This window comes from Mauremys mutica, chromosome 25, assembly GCF_020497125.1.
Source record: "Mauremys mutica isolate MM-2020 ecotype Southern chromosome 25, ASM2049712v1, whole genome shotgun sequence".
NCBI classification, from domain to species: domain Eukaryota; kingdom Metazoa; phylum Chordata; order Testudines; family Geoemydidae; genus Mauremys; species Mauremys mutica.
Genome location: NC_059096.1, coordinates 7,205,148 through 7,231,999, shown reverse-complemented (window position 1 = coordinate 7,231,999; position 26,852 = coordinate 7,205,148). Strand labels below are relative to the sequence as shown.

General features: G+C 61.7%; 1 protein-coding gene across 1 annotated transcript in view; it reads left to right on the top strand.

Moving 5' to 3' along the window:
- PPP1R9B (protein phosphatase 1 regulatory subunit 9B) overlaps positions 1-25,416 on the top strand; it is an 83,903-nt gene extending 58,487 nt beyond the window's left edge. Inside the window, exons 14-23 of the mRNA XM_044999939.1 lie at positions 6,889-7,122; positions 7,407-7,458; positions 16,617-16,774; positions 18,182-18,503; positions 20,312-20,390; positions 21,158-21,232; positions 21,838-21,997; positions 22,418-22,537; positions 23,426-23,581; positions 23,946-25,416. Of these exons, the coding sequence (XP_044855874.1) occupies positions 6,889-7,122; positions 7,407-7,458; positions 16,617-16,774; positions 18,182-18,503; positions 20,312-20,390; positions 21,158-21,232; positions 21,838-21,997; positions 22,418-22,537; positions 23,426-23,581; positions 23,946-24,104 (1,515 nt within the window). The 3' untranslated portion in view covers positions 24,105-25,416. The remainder of the gene's footprint in view (positions 1-6,888; positions 7,123-7,406; positions 7,459-16,616; positions 16,775-18,181; positions 18,504-20,311; positions 20,391-21,157; positions 21,233-21,837; positions 21,998-22,417; positions 22,538-23,425; positions 23,582-23,945) is intronic.
- The last annotated feature ends 1,436 nt before the right edge of the window (positions 25,417-26,852 follow it).

Below are 26,852 nucleotides of genomic sequence, written 5' to 3'. Positions count from 1 at the left end.
GCAACCAGGGGAGGAGAGCGGCGTATTTGGTGTTTTCCTGTCGGTCCGCTCGGGGTGGAAACGGAACGATGGGGGGCGGGGAGGGGGGGTTTGATGATGGTGGAAAGTGGCTTCAACGTGGGGTGTTTATAAACGTATCTGAAAGACGGAGGGGGGGTTGGTTAGAGCGAGAAATGCACATGCAGTTAGCTGTGCTTGGTAGAGTCCAACCCACCCCCCGGGTTTGAACCCCCCCGGGTTATTAAAATCCCCCTCCCAGCATGAGGCTAGCAACACTTTAAACATTAATAAGCCGCCCTCCCCCTCCCTCCTGTTTTCAATCAATAAATTAATAACCATAATAACAAAAAACCCACCCCGGCTCCTCTCTTCTGAGCCAGCGCTCAGCAGTCGCCTGGGATTTCACTTTAACCCTTCCTGGCCCGGGCTTCTGGAAAGGTAACGCGGGTTGAAAATCCAGGCTGCGGTTCAGCTTTGAGCCTCTCGGCTCTGGAGTCCGGTGGGGCTGCGTTTCTCCATGGTGGGGGGAGCCTGCCCCATAGCGAGCTGGCTGAAGCAGTGGCCTTCCCTGGATGGGGCTGTGCCAGGGGGTCTGCAGCCCCACAGGCCTGGCTGGCTTCAGTGGGATCGGCTGCCTCCTGGGCTGGGTTGGGAGAGTTGGGCCTTTGGCCTGGTTCCTGCTGCGCCCGCCCGGGGCAGGGTCCCACCCTCTCACCTTGGTCGGTTTCATCCCTGGGACTCGCTACCTCCACCCTGCCTCCATTCCGGCCTCCATTCCCTGGCTGCTCCGCGCGTCCCTTCTCGCTCGCTCGCCATCTCCTCCTTTACCGTCGTTCTTTCCTGCCACCCTGCTCTCCTCCGTAGACCCCGATTTCTTCCCTCTCTTCTCCTCGCCCCTCTTTCTTCCTCCAGACTCCCACCTCCATCTCTCTCCGTCTTCCCCCTCCCCCCGACACGCACACACTTCCTTTCCACGGGCCTTTTCTTTCCTCATTAGGCCGGAGCACTAGGCCCACGTTGGTTTCGATGTTTCTGCCCTTCTGAGGCGTTGGATCCAGGGTTAAAATGGCCAGACCTCTCCTCCCCCACCCCACATGTGCACCCTCCCCCTCTCCGCTTGAACTGAAATTGCCCCATTGCCCCTGGAGGGGGCCCTGGCTAATGCTCTGGCCTCTGTCTCAGAACCGACCGGGGGGGCGGGGGGGGGGAGGGATGGGTGCGTCTCCAACACCCTGGTGTTCGTATGGCTGGAAGGAGGCTCTCCTAGATGTGAGTGTGTGTTGGGTGATTAGTTTGCAGAACCATCATGGAAGCGTCTCTGGAAGGGAGGGACAATGGCCTCTCAGAGATGGGTTCTGGGAAGCAGTTAGCCGGATGAAAGAGACCCCAGGTGCTGCAGGTAGTGGCGATTCAGCAGGGGACGCTCTCCCCCACCCCCAAGTCTGTACTGACCCCAACGCCCCGCTGGGGGTTCTGGTCACTGCTGCTGGAGGTATTGACACAAAACCAGGGTCCTGAGGCTCTCTGTGGCATTAGAGATCCCCTGGGATTTCCATGGCACTCAAGGAGGCTAGCCCCAGGGTCCTGGTGAAATCCTTGGGCAAGCAGCATCCCGCTCCCTTACATGTGCACTGCAGCTTTCCGATGGATCTGGTATTCTTCACTTCTCATCTTAAACGGCTGGGCAGGCCTAGCCGTGCTGCTGTTTAAAACAACGGCCACGCCCCCACCCCAGAGGTGGCTGCATTTCAGTGGCGGATGAAGCGGCTCCATTTGCGAACCACTTTGACACTAAGGGAGCTGCCCGAGATCGATATGAATCGCTGCCAAAGCAGACGTACGAGCCACTGGGCTGTAATTTTCTGTCTCTTTCTGCCTCCCGACTGCTCTTCCTGGGGACTGAAAATCCATAGGCATCGAAAGGTCGCTTCTCCCATTGGCGGGCCTCCTGGTAATGGTGATGGGAGCAACGCAGACCCCACGGGGCATTAGACGCTTCCCTTCTGATAACGCCAAGGAGCCTGCAGCGGGGCAGGGACAGAGGGGAAGGAATTTGGCCCTGCCCTACACTCAGGCCTGCACAGACCTGGGCCTAACTTCTGTCCCTGCTCCAGAGAGCTCCTAGGGGCTTTTCAGGGCTGTCGAATCACGGGAGCACAGGTCAACCCTGGCCACGCTTCCACCCACCTGGAACGGCCCCGGAATCCCACTTCTGCCCGCTCACCCCCTGGCTCACCCCTACACTCATGGGGTCTGGGTCTCTCCCTTCTCCCTCAGAGCCCCTTGGTACCACCCTCGCTGGGGCAATGGGCAACAATGAATTGAACCTCACATGTCTAGGGAGTTGGGGGTGTTTAATTCTCCCCCCATCTTGTTTGGGTTCCTTGTGGTGCAGCCAGATCTGTGAGCCTGATCAGTCTTGCCCCTGGAGGTCCCAGATATTACCCAGAGGCCCTTTCATCAGATAAAAGAATTGGCCACTTGTTCCGGCTTAGAGGAATTTGACATCCTTTATAAATATGACAGCATTATATCTCCTAACCCCTGCCCCTGGGAGGGGAGATCTTATACCTGGGCTTTGCACAATTCAATCTTTTTTTTTTAAATCATTTGATGGATATCGATTTTTTTAATGCATTTTTAATTTTTATTAATTTAAATATTCAGTTATGGGAAATTGAGGGGGGGTGGTTCAGACGATGATGATTTAATGTTGAGATTCAAAAAGTTAAAGCTCTCTAACCATCCCTCCACACACGGTTGGCATCCCACATCGAAATGTCCGAAGTAAATATGGGTAAATGAAACGCGAATCCGTTCTCAAGCCGCGTTTCCCCTGCTTTCCCTAGCTGTACACGCTGATTATTAGCAACAGAAATATTGGGCGTGTCCGCGGTGAAATTGACATTTACCGATAAAAATCGAATCCTTCCAAGACTAATTATATCCATTAAACCCGTGGTTTTCAACCTGTGGTCTGCGGACCCCTGGGGATCTGCAGATTATTTCTAATGGGTCTGCAAAAGGTGGTTGTTCCTATAGAATAGTGGTTTGCAACCTGTGGTCCACACAGATTTACAACGGGATCTGTACCTCCGCTCAGGCTTTGTTAGGGGTCTGCAAATGAAAAAAGGCTGAAAGCCGCTGCATCAAACAGATGGGGAAATGAGCGAGACCCAGTGTGCAGCATCACACAGTGAACTGGGGGCAGAGGCAGGAATGAAATTCAGGAGTCCCGACTCCCAGCCCCCTGCCCTAACCAGCAGCCCGCATGAGCTGGGATCGCCCCGGAGTCCGGGCTCCCAGTCCCCGGCTCCCACCACTAGAGACACGTTGAAGGTTCAGTGTAACATCCCTGCCGCGCCCATTTGGGACTGCAGGTTTGCTGATCCAGAGAGACCCTTAAGAGTAGCATCCTCCTGGGGCAGACAAACCTCCCTGCGGCCGGGTGCTTCCTGCCCTGTGACAGCCTGAGCCTGTGCAAGGCGGGTAACTCGTCTGTGAACGTTCGCTCCATGGCAGTTGAAGTCCCAACCCAAGGACGGTCTGGTCCATGCATTTCCCGCCAGCGGGGCAGTGGGACTGGCTGGCTCGGAGGATCAGTCCCTGATTCGAGCCCCGTGCCTGGCCCGGGTCAGCTTGCGCTCTGGGACTCTTCCCCCGTCGCATGGTCCCAGGGCCCGGGCTCCAGCCCGAACCGGAATGTCCCACAGCCCGAGTCAGCTGACATGGGCCAGGCCCAGCTGTGGGTATTTAATTGCAGTGCAGACATGCCCTAAGCGACCTTTCACCTCGGGGTCACCAGGGGTTCACATATAGCCCGGCCGACGGCAGGGGGAGCAGCTGGAGGCCTGTAGGGGAGGATTTGGTGGGTGCCTGTCAGTTTCCTAGCAGGCAGGTGTCTCTCCCATAAAGACCATTGTCTCCCTCGATGCTGATTATCCCCTTGTCCTCCACTCTAGGATTAACAGCACAGAGGCGTCTCCTTTGTCATGTCCTTCCAGGCACGGGGCAGCTGCCTTGGGAACTTGTAGCAGTACCAGGGCTAACTTCCGGCCTGGTGTAACTCCATCAGGGCCACCTTGTGGGGGGACAAGTGGGGCAATTTGCCCCGGGCCCTGCAGGGGCCCCCACGAGAATATAGTATTCTATAGTATTGCAACTTTTTCTTATGGAAGGGGGCCCCCGAAATTGCTTTGCCCCAGGCTCCCTGAATCCTCTGGGCGGCCCTGAACTCCATGCAACCCCGCTGAAATCAACAGAGCTGCTCCCAGGCAAAATTTGGCCACTTGACAGTCCCTGGCTCTAGCTGATGCTTGGCGTTATTATTGGCATTCCCCTCCAGAGGGTCCAGCGGAGACTGAAACCTCATGCTGGGCACAGTGAGAGACAGTCCGGGCCCGTGTTGTTACACTTCATTAGCCAAAGAGTGGGGAGGGGAAACTGAGGCACAGAGAGGCAAAGCAGCTTGCCCGAGACCACGCTGCAGTTCAGAGGCAGGAACAGAATCGTGGTGTGGGCCAGGGGCCAGCAGGAGCCGAGTGCTGGAGGAGGAGAGGGAGGCAGGTTACCAAGCTGCTGGGGGGGTGGCCTTTGGGAGATATTTGCAGGCATGAAAGCAGCTCTCTCGCCTACTGCTTGGTTCCACCACCCATAAGGCTGCTTTGGGGCCTCCAGGGAACGCTCCAGCACGAACCGCAGGGAAAGGGACGCAGGGGCTAACCCAGCTAAAGGCTCTATCGCGGGAGCGGAGACAGCAGTGGCAGTAACCCTCGCCCCGGCCCGGATTTGAACCCTTGACTGTCCGCCCAACCCCCCTGCCCCTTGAGCTAAGGGAGCAGCACCGTAGCAGTCAGCAGTAGCAGGCTGCTATCCTCTAGCGGACACGGGCGCGTGACGCACTTTGTCAGGCGAGGCCTGGTGCATGCGCCCACTAAACACTCCCGGCCCTAAAGATCTTACAGTCTAAAGAGAGCTGGCCCATGCCTCAGTTTCCCACGCAGAAAAACGGGGATGTTGCTGCTGATCCCCTGGCAGAGGCACCCAAGAGCTTTGTAAAGGCCTTGGCGACCACAGGGTGTGAGGTGCTGCCTTGCTCCTCATTCACCCTCATGCGAGCGAGAGGCGACTCCAGCCCGGGGCTGGTGTATTCCTGACTGGGATCGGCTGGGGGCCGGTCCCATAGTGTCCTATTCCTAGGCTGGGGAAGATAAACCTGCCCACTGGCTAAATGGCCTTTTCCCCAGTGACGCTGTCCCTCTGCTTTCCCGGTTCAGGGTCGTCGAGCCAGCACTAACCCTAACCCTAACATCACGGCCGCTCTGAGCAAAAGCAAACCTCCCCAGTCTGGTTCAATGGGAGGTCTGCCTGGGGCAGGGGGAGCCCACCGCTCCAAGGGGAGCAGTGGGGGTACCTGGGGAGCCCCCAGGGAGGTGGGGGAATATACCCTCTCCTACACCCCTTTTGGGGACACTCCTTGCTCCCTCCTGCATGCTGGCCCCAAGGCCTTGGTGGCTCCCCACGTCGGTACCCCGTGTGCCCCCTCGCCAGTCTGCCTGCATGTGGGGGAGGCAGAAAAGGTCTCCCATCTCCAGTCCCTGCCCCGTGCCCCTCACGCTTGGCAAGTGGCAGCTTTTACGGCGGGAGAGGGAACCGCGGCTGTTTGGAAAGCGTGGGCAAAACCCGGCGGAGAGAAAGCAAACAAATCCATGGCCAAAAGTGAGATGGCGCCGACGGGGACTGCGCCAGGCAGAGATGCTGCCAGCCTCTCCCGCGTGAGAGCCACGCGCTGCCCTCTGCCCGGCGCTGATGGGAGGGCGGCGGGGGAGACAGTCACCCAACGCCTCCCCATCGGGGCCCACTCCTCGCTCTGCCCCAGCGGAAATTCACACCGAATCGCTGAGCCCCGGGGCCTGATTCTGCAGTCACGGGGAGTGTTGGCAGAGTAAAGCTGGCAGGATCAGGCCCAGCGGTATTAGCGCTGTGGTTTATATTTAGGGCAGCTTTCGCTGCCCAGGCAGGACGGTTCTCTGCAAAGAGGACTGGGAGTCAGGACTCCTGGGTTCTCTGCCCAGCTGTGAGCCAGTCATTTCAGGCCAGCGGCTTCCCTGTCTGCAAAACTGGGGGTCACACGGACCCTTCCCGCCCCTGGGTGCTGTGGGGCTGAATTCATTGTTTTCAAAGTGCTTTGAGATCTTTGGAGGGAAAGGGCTGGGTAAGATCAAAGGATTTGGGGAGAACATTGCCATTGTCACAGGGAGAGGGGAACTGGAACGCTAGATCAGACCATCCCATCTGGTATCATTGCTCCAAGAGTGGCTGGCCCCAGCTGCTCCAGAGGAAGCTGAAAGCAGTTATGGGATAATCTGCCCCTGTGAAAAGTTACCTCCTGACCCCCTAATAGTTGGCAGGCCCTGAAGCCTGAGGGTTTCTACCCCTCCCCAGAATCTTAGCTTTTTACATTATTTCTGTTAGAACCCAGGATACTCTTGTTCTCCACAGAAATGCCAAGCCTCTTTTGAGTCCTGCTCAGCTCTTGGGCCTCAGTGAAACATTGTGGCCCTGAGTTCCACAGGCCAATTGGGGGCTGTATGGAAAACGTATTTCCTCTTATCAGCCTGATCCAGCTCTAAACCCCCTGAGTGACTGACCTTTCCACCACGTCCCTTAAATACGTCCTTCACCCCACCCGTCAGGAAAATACCAGCCATGGGCCGGTGTCTCCTCTCGCTAACCTGAGGGAGTTGTATGGTGGGGAAGGGAGAGGAGAATCAGGCCTCCTGTCTCTTTAAATGGATGGACAATAGCAGGCGATCAATCACCGTCCATGTCTTCTATTGCATCATCCGTCCTGGTTCCCTTTGTGGCGCGATGGGGTTGTGGGGTGAGGGAGAAGGGGGCAGCAGGGCTGGGGGAAAGGGAGGGAGAGAAGTGGGGTGTGATGATATGGGGGATCTTGCTATACCACTTGGTCCCTCTGCCACCCTCCCCCACACACTGCCCCCAGGATCCAGCGGCTTGGTCCAGCTCCGGAGCCTGGCTATCTCCAGGGTGCTTCCGTGGGGATCCTACGGGTCCCACGGCTGCAGCTCCGTGCGCCGGGCACGTCCGGCTCCACCCCGTGTAAGAGCTCAGGCCGGGCTGGACGACGTGACCCTGACCGGCTGCCCCGTTCCCCTCTGTAACACAGGGTCAGGCAGCTGAGACACCATCGCTGGGGAGACTCCAGCCAGGGCCAGGCTCAGACGGCCCCCACTGGCCCTCCCCAGAGCTCTCTCGCACTCCAGACGGATGGGGGGTGCTCTCCGGTGGGTGCTTGGAGACCCCGGGGCCCAGAGATACCCGTGCCAGCCGCTTGGCTTTGGATGTCCAGCGCTCTGACCCTACCTCCCCTCTTCTCTCCACAGACCTGCCCTGCCATGTCGTCCTCCAAACGCCGAGACGCCGACGAGGTTTTCGGTAAGTCCGCTGCACGATCTCCACCCTCTTCCCGCCCCCACCCCCGGTCTCTCTCAGCCCCCGCAAGCTCGCCCCCGGCGTCGCCAGCCAAGGGAGACTTTCCCCGGCGCTGACGGCCTGCAGAGCGGAGCAGGGACAGCACGGACTCAGGCTGGGGGGAATGTGGGGCTTGGGGAGGGGAGGGCTGGTGGGAGGGAGGGAGGTTGGCAGGGGTGTTAGGGCCTGGCAGCTGGGGGCCGGTGAGCTCGGGTGTGGATGGGGACAGGGAGGTGGGAGATTGGAGCTAGGGGCCGGGGATGGGGGAAGCTAGTTTTGGGGAGCCAGGACATAGGGGTGGGGGAGGGGGATTTGGGAGCTAGGACCTGGCTGGGGGGAGGGAAGATGGGGAGCACAGCAAGAGCAGAAGCCCGGGGAGGGTCTGGGAATGAATCCCCTCCCGCCCCTGAAAGCCGTGATCTGTTCGCCCGCCCCTCTCATCTATGGGGCTCCCTGGCCCAGAGGGGCCCTGGGAGATGGACTGGGACAGCTGGCCTAGGCTTCTGGCCCCTCGACTCCAGCCTCCAGCCCTAGGCTGGATACATCCCTGGTGGGGGCTCCTGCCGCTGCCCTCGGGGGGGAGGGCAGTACCTGCTGAATCAGCACCTGCCGCCCGGCCGCCCATCCCTCTGGCTCCCGGGCGCCCGACGCGGGGGAATCAGGGCCCAGCATGGACGCTGCCTCTCCCGCACACGCCTAGGTCAGACGGTGCCTTCCTGGGAGTCGGGAGCAAGTGGCCCTAGTGCGAGGCCCCCGGCAAGTACACGTGGGGCTCCGCCTCCCCAGAGGCACCTCTCCCCACTTCCCTCCACCCCGTGCCCCCTGCGGCTGCTGGGACCCTGCAGGGACCCTGCATCCTGCTCGAGCCCCCTGCACGGGGCCTTGCTCGTTCCGCCTCCTAGGGATAAACCCCCCCCAACGCACACACTCCTGCTACTCCCTCTTGTCTGCCCTCCGCTTTCCTTTCTCTCTCATCCCTCTGGTCCCTCGGTGGCCAGCTGCTGCCGCGCCCACTCCAGCAGGCGGCAGAACTTTGTGCAGGCTCCTGCTTTGCCTCGATTTCCCATCCGCCTTCTGTGGGGGTCACAGATCTGCCCTTCGGGGCCTGCCCCTGCATCCTTCGGCAGCTGAAGCCTCTCAAGCGGGTTTGGTGCACAGAAGGAAGGAAGGATCAGGCCCATCACATGTTTGTGTCTCTTGGGGTTTGCACGTGTGGACCTCCTGGCGTAAGCAGTTGTGCAAAGCACGACGGTTGTGCAAAGCACGGCTGGCTCTGGGGCAGCTGGTCCCAGTTGGGCATGCTAGCGCGACCCCGTCTTCCATGGGTTTGTGCTGTGGTAGCTGACCCGGTGCCACCCAAAGCCAGTATGGGCAGGGCTTTGTCTGAATCTCTCCCTCCGCGTGTGCGTCTGCCTCTTTCATTGGCTGACGGCCAGAAGCATCCGGGCAGGTTCACGTGCACGTGCGTGTCTACCCTCACACACGTGTGCGTATGGTTCGCAGGAGCCTGAGCCGTGCCATACTGCAAAGGCCACTGCCTCGACTCCCAGGGGGCTGGAGTTGAAAGACCATGTGCCATCTGCCGATGCTGGGAGTGGTTCCCGTCTGCGGCTGGAGAAAAAATGTCACCCTAAAAAAAAATAATACTAACCACGGAGCCGGCGGAGGAAGTGGCTGGCAACCAAAGGGGCGAGTGCCCCCAAGGCCCAGCTCTGGTTTTCCCGTTCGGCCTGGCACCCGCCTGGCGTGCCCTGTTTATAATGAACGAGCTGGGATGAGCGGTGCGTAGCAAAGACAACGACTGACAGCGCGGTGAGTTACACCCTCGTTACCGCCGGGGGCGGGGTGACCGTGTACCGCGTGGGCAGGGATGCGGCCACTGCTTAAAGAAGATGGTTATCTAAGTCCAGTCCCCGCCAGACCGTTGTCTAACCCAGGGGGTCTCAAACGTCATGGCACCGCGAGCCCCTTCTGACAACAAAAATTACTACACGGCTCCAGGAGGGGGGACGGTGCCAAAGCCCAAGGGCCTCGGCCGCAGCCCGGGGGCCTGTAACCTGAGCGCCGCCACCCAGGGCTCAATCCCTCCGGCTTCGGCCCCGAGCCCCAGCAAGTCTAAGCCAACCCTAGCGGCCCCATTCAAATGGGCTTGCGACCCACTTTGGGGTCCCAGCCCCCCGTTTGAGAACCGCCGGCTCGAACCCGTTCTCACACCCCTCCGACGACGGAGATTCTGTGCGTACGCGTAGGCACGAGAACCCACAAGGATACGTGGGTCCATGCAATGCGCATGTACTTGTGCCGATATTGGTGCGCAGACGTGGTGGCACAGACCCGCCCCCCTGCACCTGTCCCAAATGGCCACACGCACGTGCCCGCATGCTCGGGTACACACACTAGGTACACAAAGGCGTCAGGCGTTGCCTGTTTCTCATTCCACTTTTCCTCTTTACCCAGAGGCTTCCGCTGGAAGCGTCTAGCTCTGGGGACGGGGCTCGGCCGGTGAATGAGCTGGGGGCGTGCAAAAGTTTGCCTTAGTTCCTGGAAGTAAATACGGGGCTGCAGTCACTGACGTGATGGGGAAATGGTGCATGACAGAGGAGACCCATAGAGCACAGGAGTTGGTGGTTGCTGTAGGACCATCTTTGCAGCATAGGGGGGGGTGTTGTGTATTGTGATGTGTGGCGAGCACTGTCCCTGCGAGTTGGGTGGCTACTGGCGGCATCGCTACCGGCTCTGCCTATAATTCAGGTTGTCCGAAATGCCTCATTAGACGTCCCTGTTTTCACTGGCTCAGAACTTTGCCAGACTTGAACTGGTTGGGCTGAAAATTTCCCCCTGCCTCAAATTGAATTTGGAGAAGGTGTGTGTGTGCGGGGGGGGGGGGGGGGAGGGGGTTTCAGCAAACCCCATTCCGCCATTTCTGAGACCGAAACACCTTGTTTTGCCCAGGTTAACAAGCGTTCTCGGGTCCATTTCTTTGCGCCTCTCTAGCGCCCCCAGGCTTTGGTGCAGGGAGTTGAAATTGGACAGGGGAAGATTTTCAAGGTGTCAGCCAAGCCCCAGCCCCACTGGGCCCAGGGCAGTACGAACACCTCCTAAGAGCCCTCTCCGCCCCCAGAGAGCTGGCAGTCTAACCAGATACGACAGCCAAAGGCTGGGACAGGCACAGAGTCGGAGTGACTTGCCCAAGGCCACACAGCAGTTCAGTGGCAGAGCCAGGAGTCAAATCAGGTGCGCCATGCCCTACCCACTAGGTCATACTGCCCTTCATGGGTTTTTTTTTAGCCAAAGCCCCTTCTTTAGGAGCCCAAATGGGAGTGGAGCTCCTTGCCCCACATGCACATGCTGAGCTCTTGAAAATCCGGCTGTAGGCTCTTTTGAAAACGTCTTTTGTGCCGTCTAATAATCTAGAATCCAGCCTCCCCTGCCAAAGAAGGGGCGCGCTCCCCTCACCCATGGGGCTGGTCACTCAGTCGCTCTCCCTTGGGTGAGGAGGTATTTGGGGGCAGTTCTCTGGCCTGTGCGATACAGGACATCAGACTGGAGGATCCTAATAGGCCCTTCTGGCCTGGGGAGTTTGAAATGGGCAGAATGGCTGATTTCCCCCCACAATGAGATTTTCTGGTTTTCACAACACTCGTGATCCATTTCACATTTCCTGGGGAATCCAGGACGGCGGGGAAACACGCCCCAGCCTTCTGCCTCGGGAGCAGGTGGCTGGGAACCGAGGCGGAGCCCTGCGTGCAAGGGGACATGTCCGTACGGCGGCGAGGGGCGCGCACGACGGTCGCCTCGAGCCGGCGGCTGGCTCAGCCGGCCCTGGCACTCAGCCCGCTGCCTGCTAGGTATTTTCCATCTCCAGCCTTTAAAGCTCGCTAGCATCAGCGCGGTGGGGGCTGGGCATGGCCGGCAGCCTCCCTGGATTCGGGGAAATGTTCTTTGCTGCTAACGTGACGCGTGGAAAGTGCATCCAGACGCTCTTGGGCCGCCGTCCCTCGTGATGGGAAAGAGGCGGCGCTTGGCTGCGTGCGCCCCGGGATTCTCTCCAGCGAGGCCAGGGGTCACCACCAAGCACAAGGCTGTCGCGCCACTGACCACTGATCTTCAACTCGCCCCTTCTAGGAGCCAGGCCATGGGGCCCTGACTGCAGTCAGCTTCGGGGGCAGGCGTCCTTTGTAGCAGCCACTGTTGGCAGCTGCGGGAGGCGGGATGCTGGCTGTGATGGTCTGATCCGCTCCAGCAAAGGGGACGAGGGGGAGGCCGGGGCCCGGCACCGCTGTGGGAATGGGGATCCCCCTGCCCCTTTCTGTCTGGTGTGCAAAGAGGTGTTAATTTCTGCCTCGCTCCCAGGCCCTCCGAGGGGATGCCTGGTGTGACGTTATTGATATAGTCTGGGACCATATAGAACATGGTTGCAACCAAGGTCCTGTAGTGGCACCAAATCTTATGTAAAAGGGGTCATATAAGGTGTCTAAGAGCAGGTTATGGGTTGCTAGTTATGATTATGGTGTCTGTCTGTAGGTGTCATTTTGTAGTTGAAGTTATGAGTATTGGCTCTGGACTGTCTGTATTTCAAATTTGTGCTGTGCTTCTGGGTGACACCCCAAACAAGTTGGTGTCAGCTCTGCCTAGCCTGCGTGATGGCCCATTAAGGACCATCAGCTACACAATTGACCCATGGAGAGAAGGCAGATACACCTTGTGACTCAGCAAAGTGCAGGGACGTGCCCATGTGACTCCAGACTCCATTTTGCTGTAGTTTTCCACAGTAAGGACAAAGAGGTTCTTACACCTAGAAAAAACCTATATAAGGCTGATGCCTCATCTCCATCTTGTCTTCAATCCTGCTTCTGACCTCTGGAGGGACTTTGCTACAAACTGAAGCTCTGAACAAAGGACTGACTGACCCATCCCAGTGGGGGATGTTCCAGAGACTTGATTTGAACCTGCAGTTTGCTCCATCACTGCTGCAAGCCTGAACTAAGAACTTTGCCATCACTGTATGTAATTGATTCCATTTAACCAATTCTAGCTCTCATCTCTACCTTTTCCCTTTATGAATAAACCTTTAGATTTTAGATTCTAAAGGATTGGCAACAGTGTGATTTGTGGGTAAGATCTGACATGTATATTGACCTAGGTCTGGGGCTTGATTCTTTGGGATCGAGAGAACTGTTTTCTTTTATTGGGGTGTTGGTTTTCATAACCATTCCTCCCCAGGACGAGTGGGACTGGTGGTGATACTGGGAGACTGGAGTGCCTTAGGGAATGGCTCGTGTGACTTGTGGTTAGCCAGTGGGGTGAAACCGAAGTCCTCTTTGTCTGGCTGGTTTGGTTTGCCTTAGAGGTGGAAAAACCCCAGCCTAGGGCTGTGGCTGCCCTGTTTGAAGCGATTTGTCCTGAATTGGCACTCTCAGTTGGGTCCCGCCAGAACCGCATCGTCACACCTGGCGCTCACAGCAAAGCAACTTACAAAGAAATCCGCCTCCGTCTCCCTCGCGAACTTTGCCAGTCACGGCCCAAATCAATGTCCCGAGGCCTCAGCATCTGGGGAAACCCTTGGCTCAAGTCTGTTTGCCTCTCTTGTACGCCCCGCTCCTGGCATCTTCCCCCTCTCCGGGGCTCTGCCGTGGGCAGACACGGGCGGGTGAGGTAATCGCTCTCGCTGGACCAACTGCTCGGGGCCGAAGGGCTGGGCCTCCAGCAGGGCCAGTAACAGATGTGACCTCACCTTCGTCTCCCGGGCGCGACACGGCGCCGCCACTGGCACAAACGTTCCCAGCGTCTCTTCGGCCTGGTCTGTGCCAGGGAGATCGGCCTGGCTGGTCCCTGCCCCAGCCCGGCCGGCCCATACCACACACCTGGCGCCCAGTTTGGGCTCCGCTGTGCCCGTCTGCGTCGTCTTTTCTGCCGTCCGTCCCCCTCCCGCTCGCTCCCCGTTCTCATGAGCTGCGTCTCTGTGTCCCCCCCCCCCCGCTCCTCCTGGAGTCAGCTGAGCGGCAGCTGATTCTGCGCTCCTGGCAGGCTCGAGCGGGCCTGTGTGTACATGTACGTGTGTGTGTGTGTATACACATACACACACACACACGCCTGGTTAAGTATTCATGACCTCCCGAAGGCAGCTCCCTGCTCTGTCCGCAGGGAAGGCAGAGGGGGCTGGGATGAGATGGGGGGGGCACTTTGTGAGCGAATGTGTGTATGTCTGCACCTGTGTGCACGTGTGTACGGGTGTTTGTAGCTGTAGGATGTGTGTGGAGCAGTGTATGTTTTTTGGTGGTGTGGGTGGGTGGGTGTTTGTGTTAACCCTTTGAGGACAAAACACACCCGTAGTAATTAACACCCCAGGGTCCCAGCCCTTTTGGAGTATTAACCAGCTGGTGCACTAGGATAGGGGAAACTGAGGCACAGGGCGACTTGACCATGGTTACAGAGAGGAGCCCGTATCCGAACTGGGGTGGCGTTTCAGGAGATCCTGGTTCTGTGGTGTGGTGACCCTCCCCCGCATCTCTGCTCCATTTGCCTCCCGATCCTCAATTTAGGAATCGGCCATTGACTCCGCTTCTCCCAGGGCGGGGGAACTGGAGCTGGCTAGTCACTGACACCTCCGGCCTCAGAGTGACAGGCCAAGCACCCAAGGGCTCTGGGCTTATGGGGTGAGCTCACATGGTACAGGATTGGGAGGGGGGGACTAGTCTCTGGCAGGTCCCCCAGATGAGGCCCCTGACTGCTGTGGCTCTCAGAGGAAGTGGGGTACGCCAGTTGGACAGGGGTAATCCCCCCCAATGTCTGCACAGCCACCTCCTGTTGGCATGCAGGTGAATGAGTGTGCCAGTGTGTGTAGGTGTGAGTGTGCAAACATACCTCAGTGCAGGTGACCTGCGCGTGCGACAGGGGTGGGTCAAAGCCACCAGCCGTGCAGCACTGTCTGCAGTGTCCCCCAGGGCCTGTGGGCTCCAGAGTGACCCCCCAGTGCAGTGCTGACCCCGATGTCCCCTAATTCTGGCAGTGCCACCTGTAGTGACCCCCAGCACTGGCAGTGCCACCCCTCTGGCTGCACACTTCTCAGGCGTCACACTGATGTGCAACTATCTGCATGGGTCGGGAGGGTTAAGTGTGAGAAGGTATTTGGGGGTGTTCATGGGGGTGCTTCTTTGTGGGAGTCGATTTCTAGGTGTGTCTCTGGGTCCTGATTCACTGTCCATGTGTGACTGTTTACACAGTGCAATGGGCGTATAGATCCTCCCAAACCAGAGAGACAGCAGTCACACCCACTGGACACTGGTATAAATGCCTGGGCATGGTGCAGGGGAAGGGAGAACCAGGCCTAGTGGGAGGGTGGGTGTGTACACCTGCTTGTGCTGCGCCTGGCCCCAGACACACCCAGCGCTTTACAAGCATTAGCTAACTCCTGTGGGAGACAGTATTAGCCCCATTTCACAGCTGGAGAAACCGAGGCACAGATAAATGTAAGCAACTGGCCCGGAATTGTGTGGAGGGTGATTGGCAGAGCTGGGAATACAACCCAGCAGTCCTGACTCCACCAGCTCTCGCCCTGATTTCAGCAGGATTCTGCCCCCCGCGTGCTGCCGTGGGGAGGCGTTTCCTGGATGGGCTCTAACACAAGGAGGCTTGGGGACCTCACCTGAGTCAGGCCTGGGTGCCCTCTGCAGGGGCTTTGAAGAGACACAGCCCGGTCGTGGTGCATCTGAAGCTGATCTGAATGCTGAAATGCTGGTGCTTCTGCTTGGGACGCCTGGGTTCCATATGCAGCTCTGGCAGGGGAGTGCTGTCTAGTGGTTATAGTGGGGGACTGGGAGGCAGGACTCCGGGGTTCCATATGCAGCTCTGGCAGGGGAGTGCCGTCTAGTGGTTAGAACATGGGGCTACTGGGAGGCAGGACTCCGGGGTTCCATATGCAGCTCTGGCAGGGGAGTGCGGTCTAGTGGTTAGAACAGGGGCCACTGGGAGGCAGGACCCCCCCATTCTGCCCACGCCCCCCTTTGTGATTTTGGGCCAGTCACTTCCATCTCTCTGTGCCGGCAGCGTCTGTGAGCAGACCGCAAAGCCCGCAAGCGCGTCGGTTACCCCAAACGATTCGCAGATTCCTCGCTCGAACCAGCCCAGCTCTGCGGGTCGCTCACACGATCCGCCTTCCTCCGGTGAGCCAGGGCCGCGCACGCGGGAGACGGTCTGGCTCGCTGGGAGGGCACCAGCGCAAGCGGCGGGCGGGCGGGGCCATGAGGAGCCCGGCCTGGCGTGGCACCAGCAGTTGCCCTTGTAGGATGCAAATACGAGAGGGGCCCGTCGCAGCCTTACCCCAGCTCTGCTCTTCGCTGCCTGCCTGGGTGCAGCCCGCAGTGCCCGGTGCCCCCACATGGTCCCCAGAGGCACCACGCTGCCGTGTCACCCTTTTGCAAGGAAATCAGAGCAGCCCTGCGGCCTGGGAGGCGCGGGGGCTGTGGGCTTTAATGGAGGCGACGGAGGAAGGCATTTGGTGGCGACGAAAGATTAGTCATCGGGGGCGTCCGTCGGCCGTGAGCTCAGCCGGCCCCAGGCAAAGAGCAGCCCGGGCGGCAGCAGCAGCGAGATGGGAGGCGGGTGGGCAGCGGTTTCCCCGCCCCGGGGATCAGCCACTCTGCAAACCCTGGCAGGGCAGCCCTGTGCGGGGGCGCAATTGTCTCCGAAGAGCTCGGCGGCCCTCCACCCCCGCAGCTGGATTCTCCAGGCCCCAATGCCCCTGAGCCCACGGGTCTAGGGCAGCTTGGCCCAGCTGCAGCAGGGGGGAGAGGGAGAGAGGAGCCTGTGGATTTTGGGAGGGGAGCTGGGGCGGGGGGGCTGAAATGGACGTTGCTGTGCGTCTCTTCTCTGAACTCTCTCTCTTTCTCCCCCTGTTCCACCCTCTCCCTCCTCTGTCCCTGGCTGGGACACCGCCCCACCTTTCCTTTCTCTTCCATTCATTCCTTCTCTTTTCCTCTCCTCTCCCGCTGCTCTGTCCCATTCGCTCTCCCCCCCCCCGTGCTCCCTGTCCCTCTGTGCGTCCCCCATCGCCCCGTCCGTCCGCCTGCTCTCGCTCTCTCGCTCTCCCACTCCTCCGCCCCCCTTCTCTCTTTCACTCCCAGATTTTAATGATGTGATTCCAGAGACCCAGAGGCTGGACAGCAGTTTGCAGAAGGCCCGAGCCCAGCTGTCGGCCAAGGGCAGGCGGCACCGCCCGTCCCGGTCCCGCTTGAGAGACAGCGTCAGCTCGGCGGAAGGGGACGAGAGCCTGGAGAGGAAGGTGAGCACGGGCCCGGGCGGGGGGGCGGCTGCGTTGTGGGGTGACTGTAGCTCCGGGTCAGAGGAGACCAGCCCCAAGCCCTGCCACCCAGAATGGCTGCTCCCTCTCCTCTCTCTTGGGCCACAGGAGCTCAGGATCTGCCACGCTGGATCAGACCCTGGGTCCATCAAATCCTCTATCCCGCCGGGTCCTGTAACAGATCAAGCAGTGGGACCTGCTCCCACCTGCTCCCAGCGGGTCAGACTCTGGCCAGTGACTAATGCTTCAGCCGGGCGGCCCGTGAGCCTGGCAGGGCCCCGGACGGGACATTGATACGGAGAACAAGGCTCAGCAGAGTGACTGGGAGAGGCTATAAATCTTCCTGCTTCAGGGCAGGAGCTGTGCTCTAGCAGATGGGGGTCAGGAGGGAACAGTCCTTAAGGACGGGTTGTTCCAGAACTGCCTGCTGCAGGGTTTCTGCGCCTGGCTGCGGGTGCAGGCAGGGGACTGGGTTTGATCAACCAGTGACTGATCCTGTGGGGGGTGAGAGGGGATACTAGAGGAGCGGGGCTAATGGTCTGATGCAGTGGGGCAGGAGGGGAGATACCAGCAATGGTCTGATGCAGTGGGGCAGGAGGGGAGATACCAGACTAGCTGCCCAGTGGCCTGTTCTATGGTGGCAAGCCCTGTGCACCTGGGTGCTACCTAGGGTTGCCAACTTTCTAATGGCTGAAAACCGAATACCCTTGTCCCGCCCCCGGCCCCACCTCTTTCCTGAGGCCCCACCCCCTCTCTCCCTCCATCACTCGCTCTCCACCCCCCACACCCACCCCTCTCCGGGGACTCACCTGCTGGGTGCAGAGCCAGGCTGGGGGGAACTGACGCGGATCCTGCCCAATCGGGGCAGAGCGGGGCTCAGTCCCCGTAGCAAGGGGCCAGGCAATCGGGGCACGGTGGAGCAGAAGGGGGGTGGCCAGGATCCTCTCCCCCCCCCCAGGTGGCTGCAGGCCAGGATCCTCCCCACTGCTCCCCGTCCAGCATCACCAGCTGAGCAGAGCCGCCCCTCCACGTGGCTCCAGCTGCTTCTCTTCCCGCCCCCCAGTGGCGGAGTCCGGTTACTGCAACCAACTGGACTTTGAGCCTCCGGTCAGCTCGCTGCCAGGTTCCCTTTTTCGACCGGACACCTGGCAACTGCCATGGGTGCGCGGCTCCGTGATCAGCCCCTAGCGAGGGGTCCCTGCGGGTCCGGGTTGGAGCTCACCAGTGGGGGGGGAGCAACCTGCGAGCAGCTCGCCCTGTCCCTGCACCAGCACTGCGGATAAATAGGGGGCTTCGCGGTGGCCCCCCACGTCAATGCAGCAGTTCCCGGGGGCGGGGGTTCCCAGGGGCTTCCCTGTGGCTGACCCCCCCCCCGCGTCCCACCCACAGGTGGCCGATAAACATGGCAGCCCGCGGCACCGCATGAGATCCCCGCTGCACGCCACCCTGCAGGTCTCCTCGCCCCTCTCCGGCTCCTCCCCCTTCCTCCGCGCCACCGAGTTCTCCTTCGACGCCGCCGTGGTCAGGAGGACGCTGGAGGAGGACGAGCAGCCTTCGTCCCCGCTGATCCGCTACCAGCCCCTGACCAACGCTTCCTCCCACGAGGCCTTGGGATGCACCCCCACCAGCTCGCCCCCCAAGTCCTGCCACAGCTCGGACAGCTCGCCCCTCTACACCCGGAGGGACCGCCGGGCGGAGCGGCACAGCGAAGGTAAGGGCTGGATGGGGAGCCGCCTCTACGCAGGAAACCTTCCGTAGCATTATCTGCCCCGCTCCCTACAGCGCCTCCTGCTGGGAGCTCCCTCCACAGCCAGCGCTCCTGCCCCGCTCCCTACAGCGCCTCCTGCTGGGAGCTCCCCCCACAGCCAGCGCTCCTGCCCCGCTCCCTACAGCGCCTCCTGCTGGGAGAGGCTGGGGCTGGAGTAGCTGGGAGCTCCCCCCACAGCCAGCGCTCCTGCCCCGCTCCCTACAGCGCCTCCTGCTGGGAGCTCCCCCCACAGCCAGCGCTCCTGCCCCGCTCCCTACAGCGCCTCCTGCTGGGAGCTCCCCCCACAGCCAGCGCTCCTGCCCTGCTCCCTACAGCGCCTCCTGCTGGGAGCTCCCCCCACAGCCAGTGCTCCTGCCCCGCTCCCTACAGCGCCTCCTGCTGGGAGCTCCCCCCACAGCCAATCCTCCTGCCCTGATGCCTACAGCGCCCCCTGCTGGGAGCTCCCCCCAGAGCCAATGCTCCTGCCCCGCTCCCTACAGCGCCTCCTGCTGGGAGCTCCCCCCACAGCCAGTGCTCCTGCCCTGCTCCCTACAGCACCTCCTGCTGGGAGAGGCTGGGGCTGCAGTAGCTGGGAGCTCCCCCCACAGCCAGCGCTCCTGCCCCGCTCCCTACAGTGTCCCCTGCTGGGAGCTCCCCCCACAGCCAGTGCTCCTGCCCTGATGCCTACAGCGCCTCCTGCTGGGAGCTCCCTCCACAGCCAGTGCTCCTGCCCCGCTCCCTACAGCGCCTCCTGCTGGGAGCTCCCCCCACAGCCAATCCTCCTGCCCTGATGCCTACAGCGCCCCCTGCTGGGAGCTCCCCCCACAGCCAATGCTCCTGCCCCGCTCCCTACAGCATCTCCTGCTGGGAGAGGCTGGGGCTGGAGTAGCTGGGAGCTCCCCCCACAGCCAGCGCTCCTGCCCCGCTCCCTACAGTGTCCCCTGCTGGGAGCTCCCCCCACAGCCAGTGCTCCTGCCCTGATGCCTACAGCGCCTCCTGCTGGGAGCTCCCTCCACAGCCAGTGCTCCTGCCCCGCTCCCTACAGCGCCTCCTGCTGGGAGCTCCCCCCACAGCCAATCCTCCTGCCCTGATGCCTACAGCGCCCCCTGCTGGGAGCTCCCCCCACAGCCAATGCTCCTGCCCCGCTCCCTACAGCATCTCCTGCTGGGAGAGGCTGGGGCTGCAGTAGCTGGGAGATCCCCTTCACAGCCAGCGCTCCTGCCCCGCTCCCTACAGTGCCCCCTACTGGAGAGGCTGGGGCTGGAGTAGCTGGGAGCTCCCCGCACAGTCAGCGCTCCTGCCCTGCTCCCTACAGCGCCTCCTGCTGGGAGAGGCTGGGGCTGCAGTAGCTGGGAGATCCCCCCCACAGCCAGCGCTCCTGCCCCTTTAGCTAACAGCGAGGCCCCTCTGGGTTGGGTCATGGGCTGCAGTGCCCGAGTCCCAGTTGGTACCCGGTGGTTTTGATGGAGGTTTGGGCCCGTCCAGTGCCCCTGGCAGGGCTGGGGGTTGGGTAGCCCATTTTTCCCTGGATAAAGACAGAGCCGGGATTTGCCTGTGCTTGGGAAGGGAAAACACCTTCTCGCTGAGCTGGAGAACTCCCCACGGCCCAGGTCTCCCAGGCTTTCCCTTAAACCGGCCTGGGAGCTCCCTTGGCAGGACCCTGCTGGAGGGCCATTGCCAACCTCCAAGGGATCCCCGGGGCCTATCCCCACCAGCCCAGGGGACGTTCTCCCAGCGCCTTTGATCTCTCCCGGCATGTTTCTCTGCCCCAGATGACACAAGCCCGTCAGAGCCCGCCAGCCCCACCATCGGGCTTGACAAGAAGACCCGGAGGAAGTTCCTGGATTTGGGGTGAGTCCCACGAACTCTGGATGGGAAGCCCCTGCCGTCTGTCCACAGTGACAGCTCCAAGTGCACTGGCGTGGCCACATTTGCGGCACTTGCAGCGGCACTGGGAGCGGTGCATTATGGGCAGCTATCCCAGCATGCAAGTGACTGCACCGTGCTTTTCAAATGTGTGGGTGGAGTGTGACAGGGAGCGTGTTGTGTGTATGTGGGGGGAGAGAGAGTGGGTTGGGGGGGGCTGAGAGCATGTCAGCATGCTGTCTCGTAAGTTCAGACAGCAGCAGACCTCCCCCTCCGTCCCCCCGCCCCACCTCTCTCTCTCACCCACCATTCCACAGTCATGGTTGCTTTGTCTCGGAGCAGATAAGCAGCCGTCTGTCAGAAACGGAGCTTTGAAAGGGCATAGCAGCGATTCAAAAACAGTGACAAGAGGGGCCACTTGACTTAAGGGGATTATGGGACGTTTCCGGAGGCCGATCAGAGCGCAGTAACTGGCGCCGCGGCGCTCCAGCAGGGGCGCGGCAAACGTTATTCCTCTCGCGGAGGTGGAGAACCAGCAGCGCTGTAGCCGCAGCATCAGGGCCTTGACAGTGTGGACGGGGTGTGAGCTAGGGTGCCCGGGGCTGCTTTAATGTGCTGTAACTCGCAAGTGTAGCCAAACCCGCAGAAAACTTAAGACATCCAAGAGACGCCCGGTGCCCATCTCTTCCCAGCCCACAGGTGCCCACACCCCCCGGCATGCCACTAACGAGCCTCCTCTCTCTCTGCCGCAGGGTGACCCTGAGACGAGCCTCTTCCAGCAAAAGCAGGAAAGAGAAGGGGAGCAACCGGCTGTCCATGGGCAGCAGGTGGGGAGCCGCCAGCCTCCCCCGAATCCTGAGCTTCTCACAAGCCACAGCCAAAAACATCTCCCTGAACCCCACAATGGCATCCACCCCCTCCTGCCCCGCCTTTCTCAGTGTGTCCCCTTCACCCTCTTGGCTTTTCGAGCGCCAGGGGGCACTCGACCCTCCCCAGCTCCCGAGGAACGCGCCCACCCCTCTGCCCTGGCAATCAAGGAGCTCCGCCTGGTCTCCAAAGCCCCGGGTGACTTGTCAAGGGCCCCGGGGCAGCTGAGACCCAGAGAGGGAGGGACAGGGAGGTGCGGATGGGAGAATGTGGTCACTTGCAGTGATGGAGCTGGGGAGCACGGAGCCGCAAGGAGATGAAGCGGGAGCTCGATACGCTCAAGGGATGAGAACCTGGCAGAGAGGGGAGATGAAGGCATCAGGGAGCAGAGGACTTGGGGGATGGTCTGGGTGCCCTGGATAGATCCAGACCCGGGCTGGGCTCAGTGGGGCGGAGTCTGGTCACGTCTGGCAGCTCGGACGCTCTGGGGAGCCCGGCCCCCGTGGTGGGCCCCCGGGAGCCAGGGGAGCGAGGGTACTAACCCGCCTGCCGGCCCTTTCCCCAGGGAGCTGGTGGAGGGCGCCAGCCGCTCGTCCGTGTCCCCGTTCATGCCCTTCTCCTGGTTCACGGACAGCGGGAAGGGCTCGGCCTCGTCCGGCAGCACCGTCTCCCCGACCCGCTCGCCCAAGAGGGAGGGCTTAAGCCCCAAGAAATCTGCTTCCCAGGTGAGTACCCATCCCCACCTCCCCCTGTAGGGCCAGGGGGGAGGACTGGGGGCGCTGCCCTGGGGGCAAAGTCCTGCCATGTCCCTTTGCAGAGCAGGCCCCTCGTTCACGCCTTGGGTAACCACCTGGCTGGTATTTGATCATATGGCTTTGCCAGTGGCCGGAATAATGATGGACTCTGCTGGGTTTTTGTACACGGGTGTAAAGATCTGCGTTATTCTCACCAGGCACTGGGCTCGCTGAGGTTCAAAGGTTCTGGGGCCGGCTGGGTTCCCCCGGCTGCCGTGTCAGACAATCTTCCCTCCCCGTGTTCTCCCTAGAGACTGTCAGTGGCTCTTGGGGGTGGGGGGGGAGTTGCCTTCGTGGGGGCGGGTGCCAGGTTTTTTGCAGTTTTTTGCACCCTACTGATCCCGCGGGCAGGACTCCACCCTGAGCGACGACTCCACCCCGCCCAGCAGCAGCCCCAAGACGCTGAGCAGTGGCGCCAGCGAGACGAAATGCTCCTACCCCTACCACACCCTGTCCCAGTCCTCCGACGAGGTGAGCCCGCGGGGGCGGCCCAGGGGGGCAGCCTGGGGGAGCCGGTTGGCCAAATCCGACAGCGAGGGGGCAAGGGGGCTTTCGCCGCTCCACTCCTGGGCCCCAGGGCTGGGGGTGACTCTGTCCATGGGCCCCATGGAGTTGCAGATCCTTTGCCAGGTGGGGCGGGGGGGGGGGGTGTCTCAGGGCTGCCGGGTGTTGAAAGGGAAACTGGCAGCGACATTAAAAGTGCAGTTACCTGCAGGGCGAGAAGAGCAGCTGGAGCCTGCAGCGGGGGCTCGGCGAGCAGCTGCTGCTCTCCCCGGCCCCCAGCCTGACGGAGGGACTGGTGCCATCTGGGGGGGGGTGTAACCAGTCTGCCCCCTACCCCAAGTGTGCCTCGATTTCCCCAGCCCAGCCCCTCACTCTGGGGAACCCCCCCTGCTGTGCCTCGATTTCCCCAGCCCCTTGCTCCGAAGAACCCCCCAGCTGTGCCTTGATTTCCCCAGCCCCTCACTCTGGGGATCCCCCCCCCCCCCGCCATGCCCGGCTGTGCTCTGATTGGGCAGTTCCTCCCAGCCCAGCTCTGCAGGCGAGTCCCGGGAGATGTGGGAGTGAGCGACGGGGGAGGGGGCGGACAGCGAGTGATGGGGGGGGTAATAGGTGGGGCAGGAGGCGGGGCCTCAGAGGAATGGGCGGGGCTTCACATGGGAAGGGGCGGGGCTTCACAGGGAAAGGGGGGCAGAGGTGTTCCGTTTTCAGGGATTAGAAAGTTGGCCAGGATTCACCTGTGGCCTGCAGAGCCGGGCTGGGAGGAACTTCTGAAGGCTCCCTGCTGGGGCGCCCTGACCCGGGGGCGGGGGACCCCACAGGTGCTCACCCCTCCCCCGCCCTTTCTGCCCCCTGCAGTTCCTGGACGAGCCCCTCAGCGCCGCCACCAGCTGGAGCAGCCAGCAAGTGGGCCAGTGGCTGGAGAGCCTGAACCTGGAGCAGTACGTGGACGAGTTCGTGGCCCGCGAGGTGGACGGCCAGCAGCTGCTGCACCTGGATGGAGCCAAGCTGAAGGTAGGGGTGGGGGTCCGGGGTCGGCCCTTGCAGACATCCCTCCCCCAGGGGGGGTTGGGGAGGCATTGCCTTCCCCCAGCAAGATGGACCAATCCCTTTGCTGTACTGAGGGATGGACTGATCCAGAGGCACCTGGCCTGATGCATTGGGGCGGGAGGGAGGATGCTGGGCATCCCACCGGGTTACTCGATGCCGGGGCTGGGGGCGGAGTTAATCCATTCCCCCTTCGTTAGCGTCCCATTCAGGAGCCCCCCAGCGCCCTCCCCTGGAGCCCGGCTCCCTCCAGGCGGGTGGGGGTGGGAAGGGCCGTGGTTGTGATCCTGAGGCATCCCCCGACGCACACCCGCCCCGTTGCCTCCTCCAGGCCCTCGGCGTCAGCAGCTCCACCGACCGGGCCCTGCTGAAGCGGAAGCTGAAGGACCTGAGCGTGGCGGTGGAGAAGGAGCGGAAAGCCCAGGAGAAGGTGGAGAAGCAGAAGGAAAAGCAGAAGAAGAAAGAGCAGGAGCAGCAGCGGAGGAGTTAGGGAGGGCGAGTTGGCACACGGCTCCCGGCGCGGGGAGGGACAGAAGGAGACCTCCCCTGCCCAGGCGAGGGGGAATCAGGGGCACACCGACCGGGAGAGACACCGGCCCCCACAGGGGATCAGCCCAGGGGTCAGTCTTTGGCTTGGGGTGGTGCTGCCATGGAGCTCGGACTTTCCAGCTGCCTCCTGGATCCCTGCTGGCCCCAGTAGACAAGCAAACCCCTCCCCAACTCTGCCCATCCACTCCGCCATGCACGGGGCTCCTGGCACTGCTGGACCCCGGCCCTACAGCTGGCTAGTGGTTGGCACCCGCCCATGGGCTGCAGCTGGCACGGCTTCCCCCTCCCGGTTTCCCTGCTGACCTCCGTCTGCTCCCGATCGGTTCCAGTCACCCAGGCCTTCCTGCTCCATGCTGATTGGCTGTCCTACCTCACCGGCCCCCTGTTTCCCTTAGCCCATGGGCACCACTGCTGCTCCCCACTCCCTCCCGAAAACGATGGCTCGGCCCCGAGGGGCCCGCAGGACGAAGATAGTGCATGGTGTTACCCCTCCCCCGTCCACGAGCGATCCCGGGTTGCGCTCAGGGGCCAGGATCGACACAGCCCGGACTAGCACGGCCCGGCCAGTTTATTCCGAGAGCACAGATACCGACCCAGGGAGAAACCACGAAGGAAATAAAAGCAATTGCAACCAGCCCCGCCGGGGTCCGCTCTGTGCCACACACCCACCCCTGCATTCCCCAGGCTGGGGGGCGGGAATGGGGTGGGGTGGGGCCTGCCCTAGGAAGCAAATTAGGCCCTTCTCTAGGGCGGCCAAAGAGGGGCAGGAGCATCCACCACCCCTAGGGGGTGCTGCTCCCTGCTTCTGCTCTGCTCGTGGGAACGCTGGGGTCCACGCGGAGCGCTAGGAGTGGCGGAGAACTAGCGGGAGCCAGGCTTATAAAGCCCGGGTGGCTGAGAAAGGATTCTTTGTCAGCCTCGTTGAATTACTGTTATTTCCGTCCTAGCCTCTATGAACTCCAATGCCTACCCCACCTTGTGGAGAAAGGACTTCTTTGTTAAGGCACAGCACCTCCCAGCCCCTGCAGCTAAGGTAGCAGAGCTCCCGGTATAGGGTGTCAACCCCTAACCGCTGCTGCGTGAGCTACCAGAACCCAGCCCCAACGCGCTGGCTGGCGCAGGGTAAGCCAGGAGGGGCGCAGAGACCGGGGCGTGTGAGCCAGCCATGGGCAGCAGGCCAGGCGGGCGCGGGGCACCAGCAGCCTGACCCTTGTCACGTTGCCTGTCGCTCTCAGCGGCCGGGGGAATTTGAAGGTGGGGAATGAGGCAGCGTGGGGGCTGTCGATGGGCCGCGCCACCCAAGCCGAGGGGCAGCAGGGGGCAAGGGTGGGTGCCGGTGGCTGGGCTGAGCCGAGAAGGAGAGATGCCAGAGTGGGAGCGGGCAGGCCCTTGACACGGAGAACAAGCAGCAGCGGGTGGGTGTGCTGGTGAACGGGTAGCCAGGGCCCTCGACTCTATCCAAGCATTGCAGGGATGGAGGGGCTGCTTGGGGGGGTGCGTGAGACAGGTGCGCTGTGCCGGCCTGCTCCCCCTGCCCCCAACGCAGAGAGCAAAGCCCCTGGAGGGGGATGGGGCTGTGTGTGACCTGGCCTTCGCAGAGGGGGGCACAGAGAGGTCTAATATTCAGCCCGCCCCACCCCCGGCTAGCTAGGCCTCGGCCGTGGCTTGGGGCCATTCAGCATCCGCACCCCAGGGTGAAGAGCCCTGCTGCCAGCATGGGAGGTTGCAAAGGGCCCAAGCCCACCCCCACAAACCCTGGTTAATCCCATGCACGGGGCCAGGCCCCTCCATCTCCCTGGGGGGGAGGGAAGCCCCCCCCCCGCCCCAGGAAGTGTGGCTGGGTTGGCCCTGGGGGGGGGCATGCACCCCTCCCATTGTGCTGTGGCCATGAGCAGCGATTTATGGCTGGCGTTTCATTTGTGCTGGCTCAAGAGGGGCACTCCTGAGCTGGGGCGGGGGGTGCCCTTGAGCCCGGGGCGGGGGGGCAGGCATTTGTCAAGGTGCTTAACTAAGGGTGTGTGGGGAGGGAGGTGATTCACCCCTGCAGGGACAGGGGCAAAGGCAGATGTGCCCACCCCACTGCGGGTGGGTGTCAATGGGCAGCACCATTTCCAAGCACCCGCAGGCTCTGGTAGCAATGAACTGGGTTTGCTCGGCCTCCGGCTGGTTATTAACATGCTCCTGGGACCCTGCGCTAGCGGCCCCAGCAGCTGTAGTTTGGGAGGGCCCTTCCCCCATGCACAACGGGGGCGGGGTCCCAAGAGCTGGGCCAGGGGGTGTCCCTCCAATGCCTGCTGCACATCTGGCGGTACATGGGCCAGGGGGACGAGCCGGAGCCCCTCTCCCACACACCCTGAGGGGGCTGCGGGAACCAGCCACCGCCTGGACCATAGGCACCAACTTTCCCCGGCGCCAGTGGGTGCTCGTGCCCCTCCACCCCCTGCCCCGCCCCAATGCCACCCTTCCCCCATCCCGTCCGCCCCCCCCCCATTCCAACCCCTTCCCCAAATCCCCACCCCGGCCCTGCCTCTTCCCGCGGTCCCCCTCCTCCCCCCAGCACTTGCTGCTGCAAAACAGCTGTTTTGCGGCCGCAGGCACTGACGCTGGGGGAGAAGCGATGTGCTCAGGGAAGGCGGCGGAGCAGAGGCGAGCTGGGGGCACCCACCAATGTTCCCCCATGGGTGCTCCT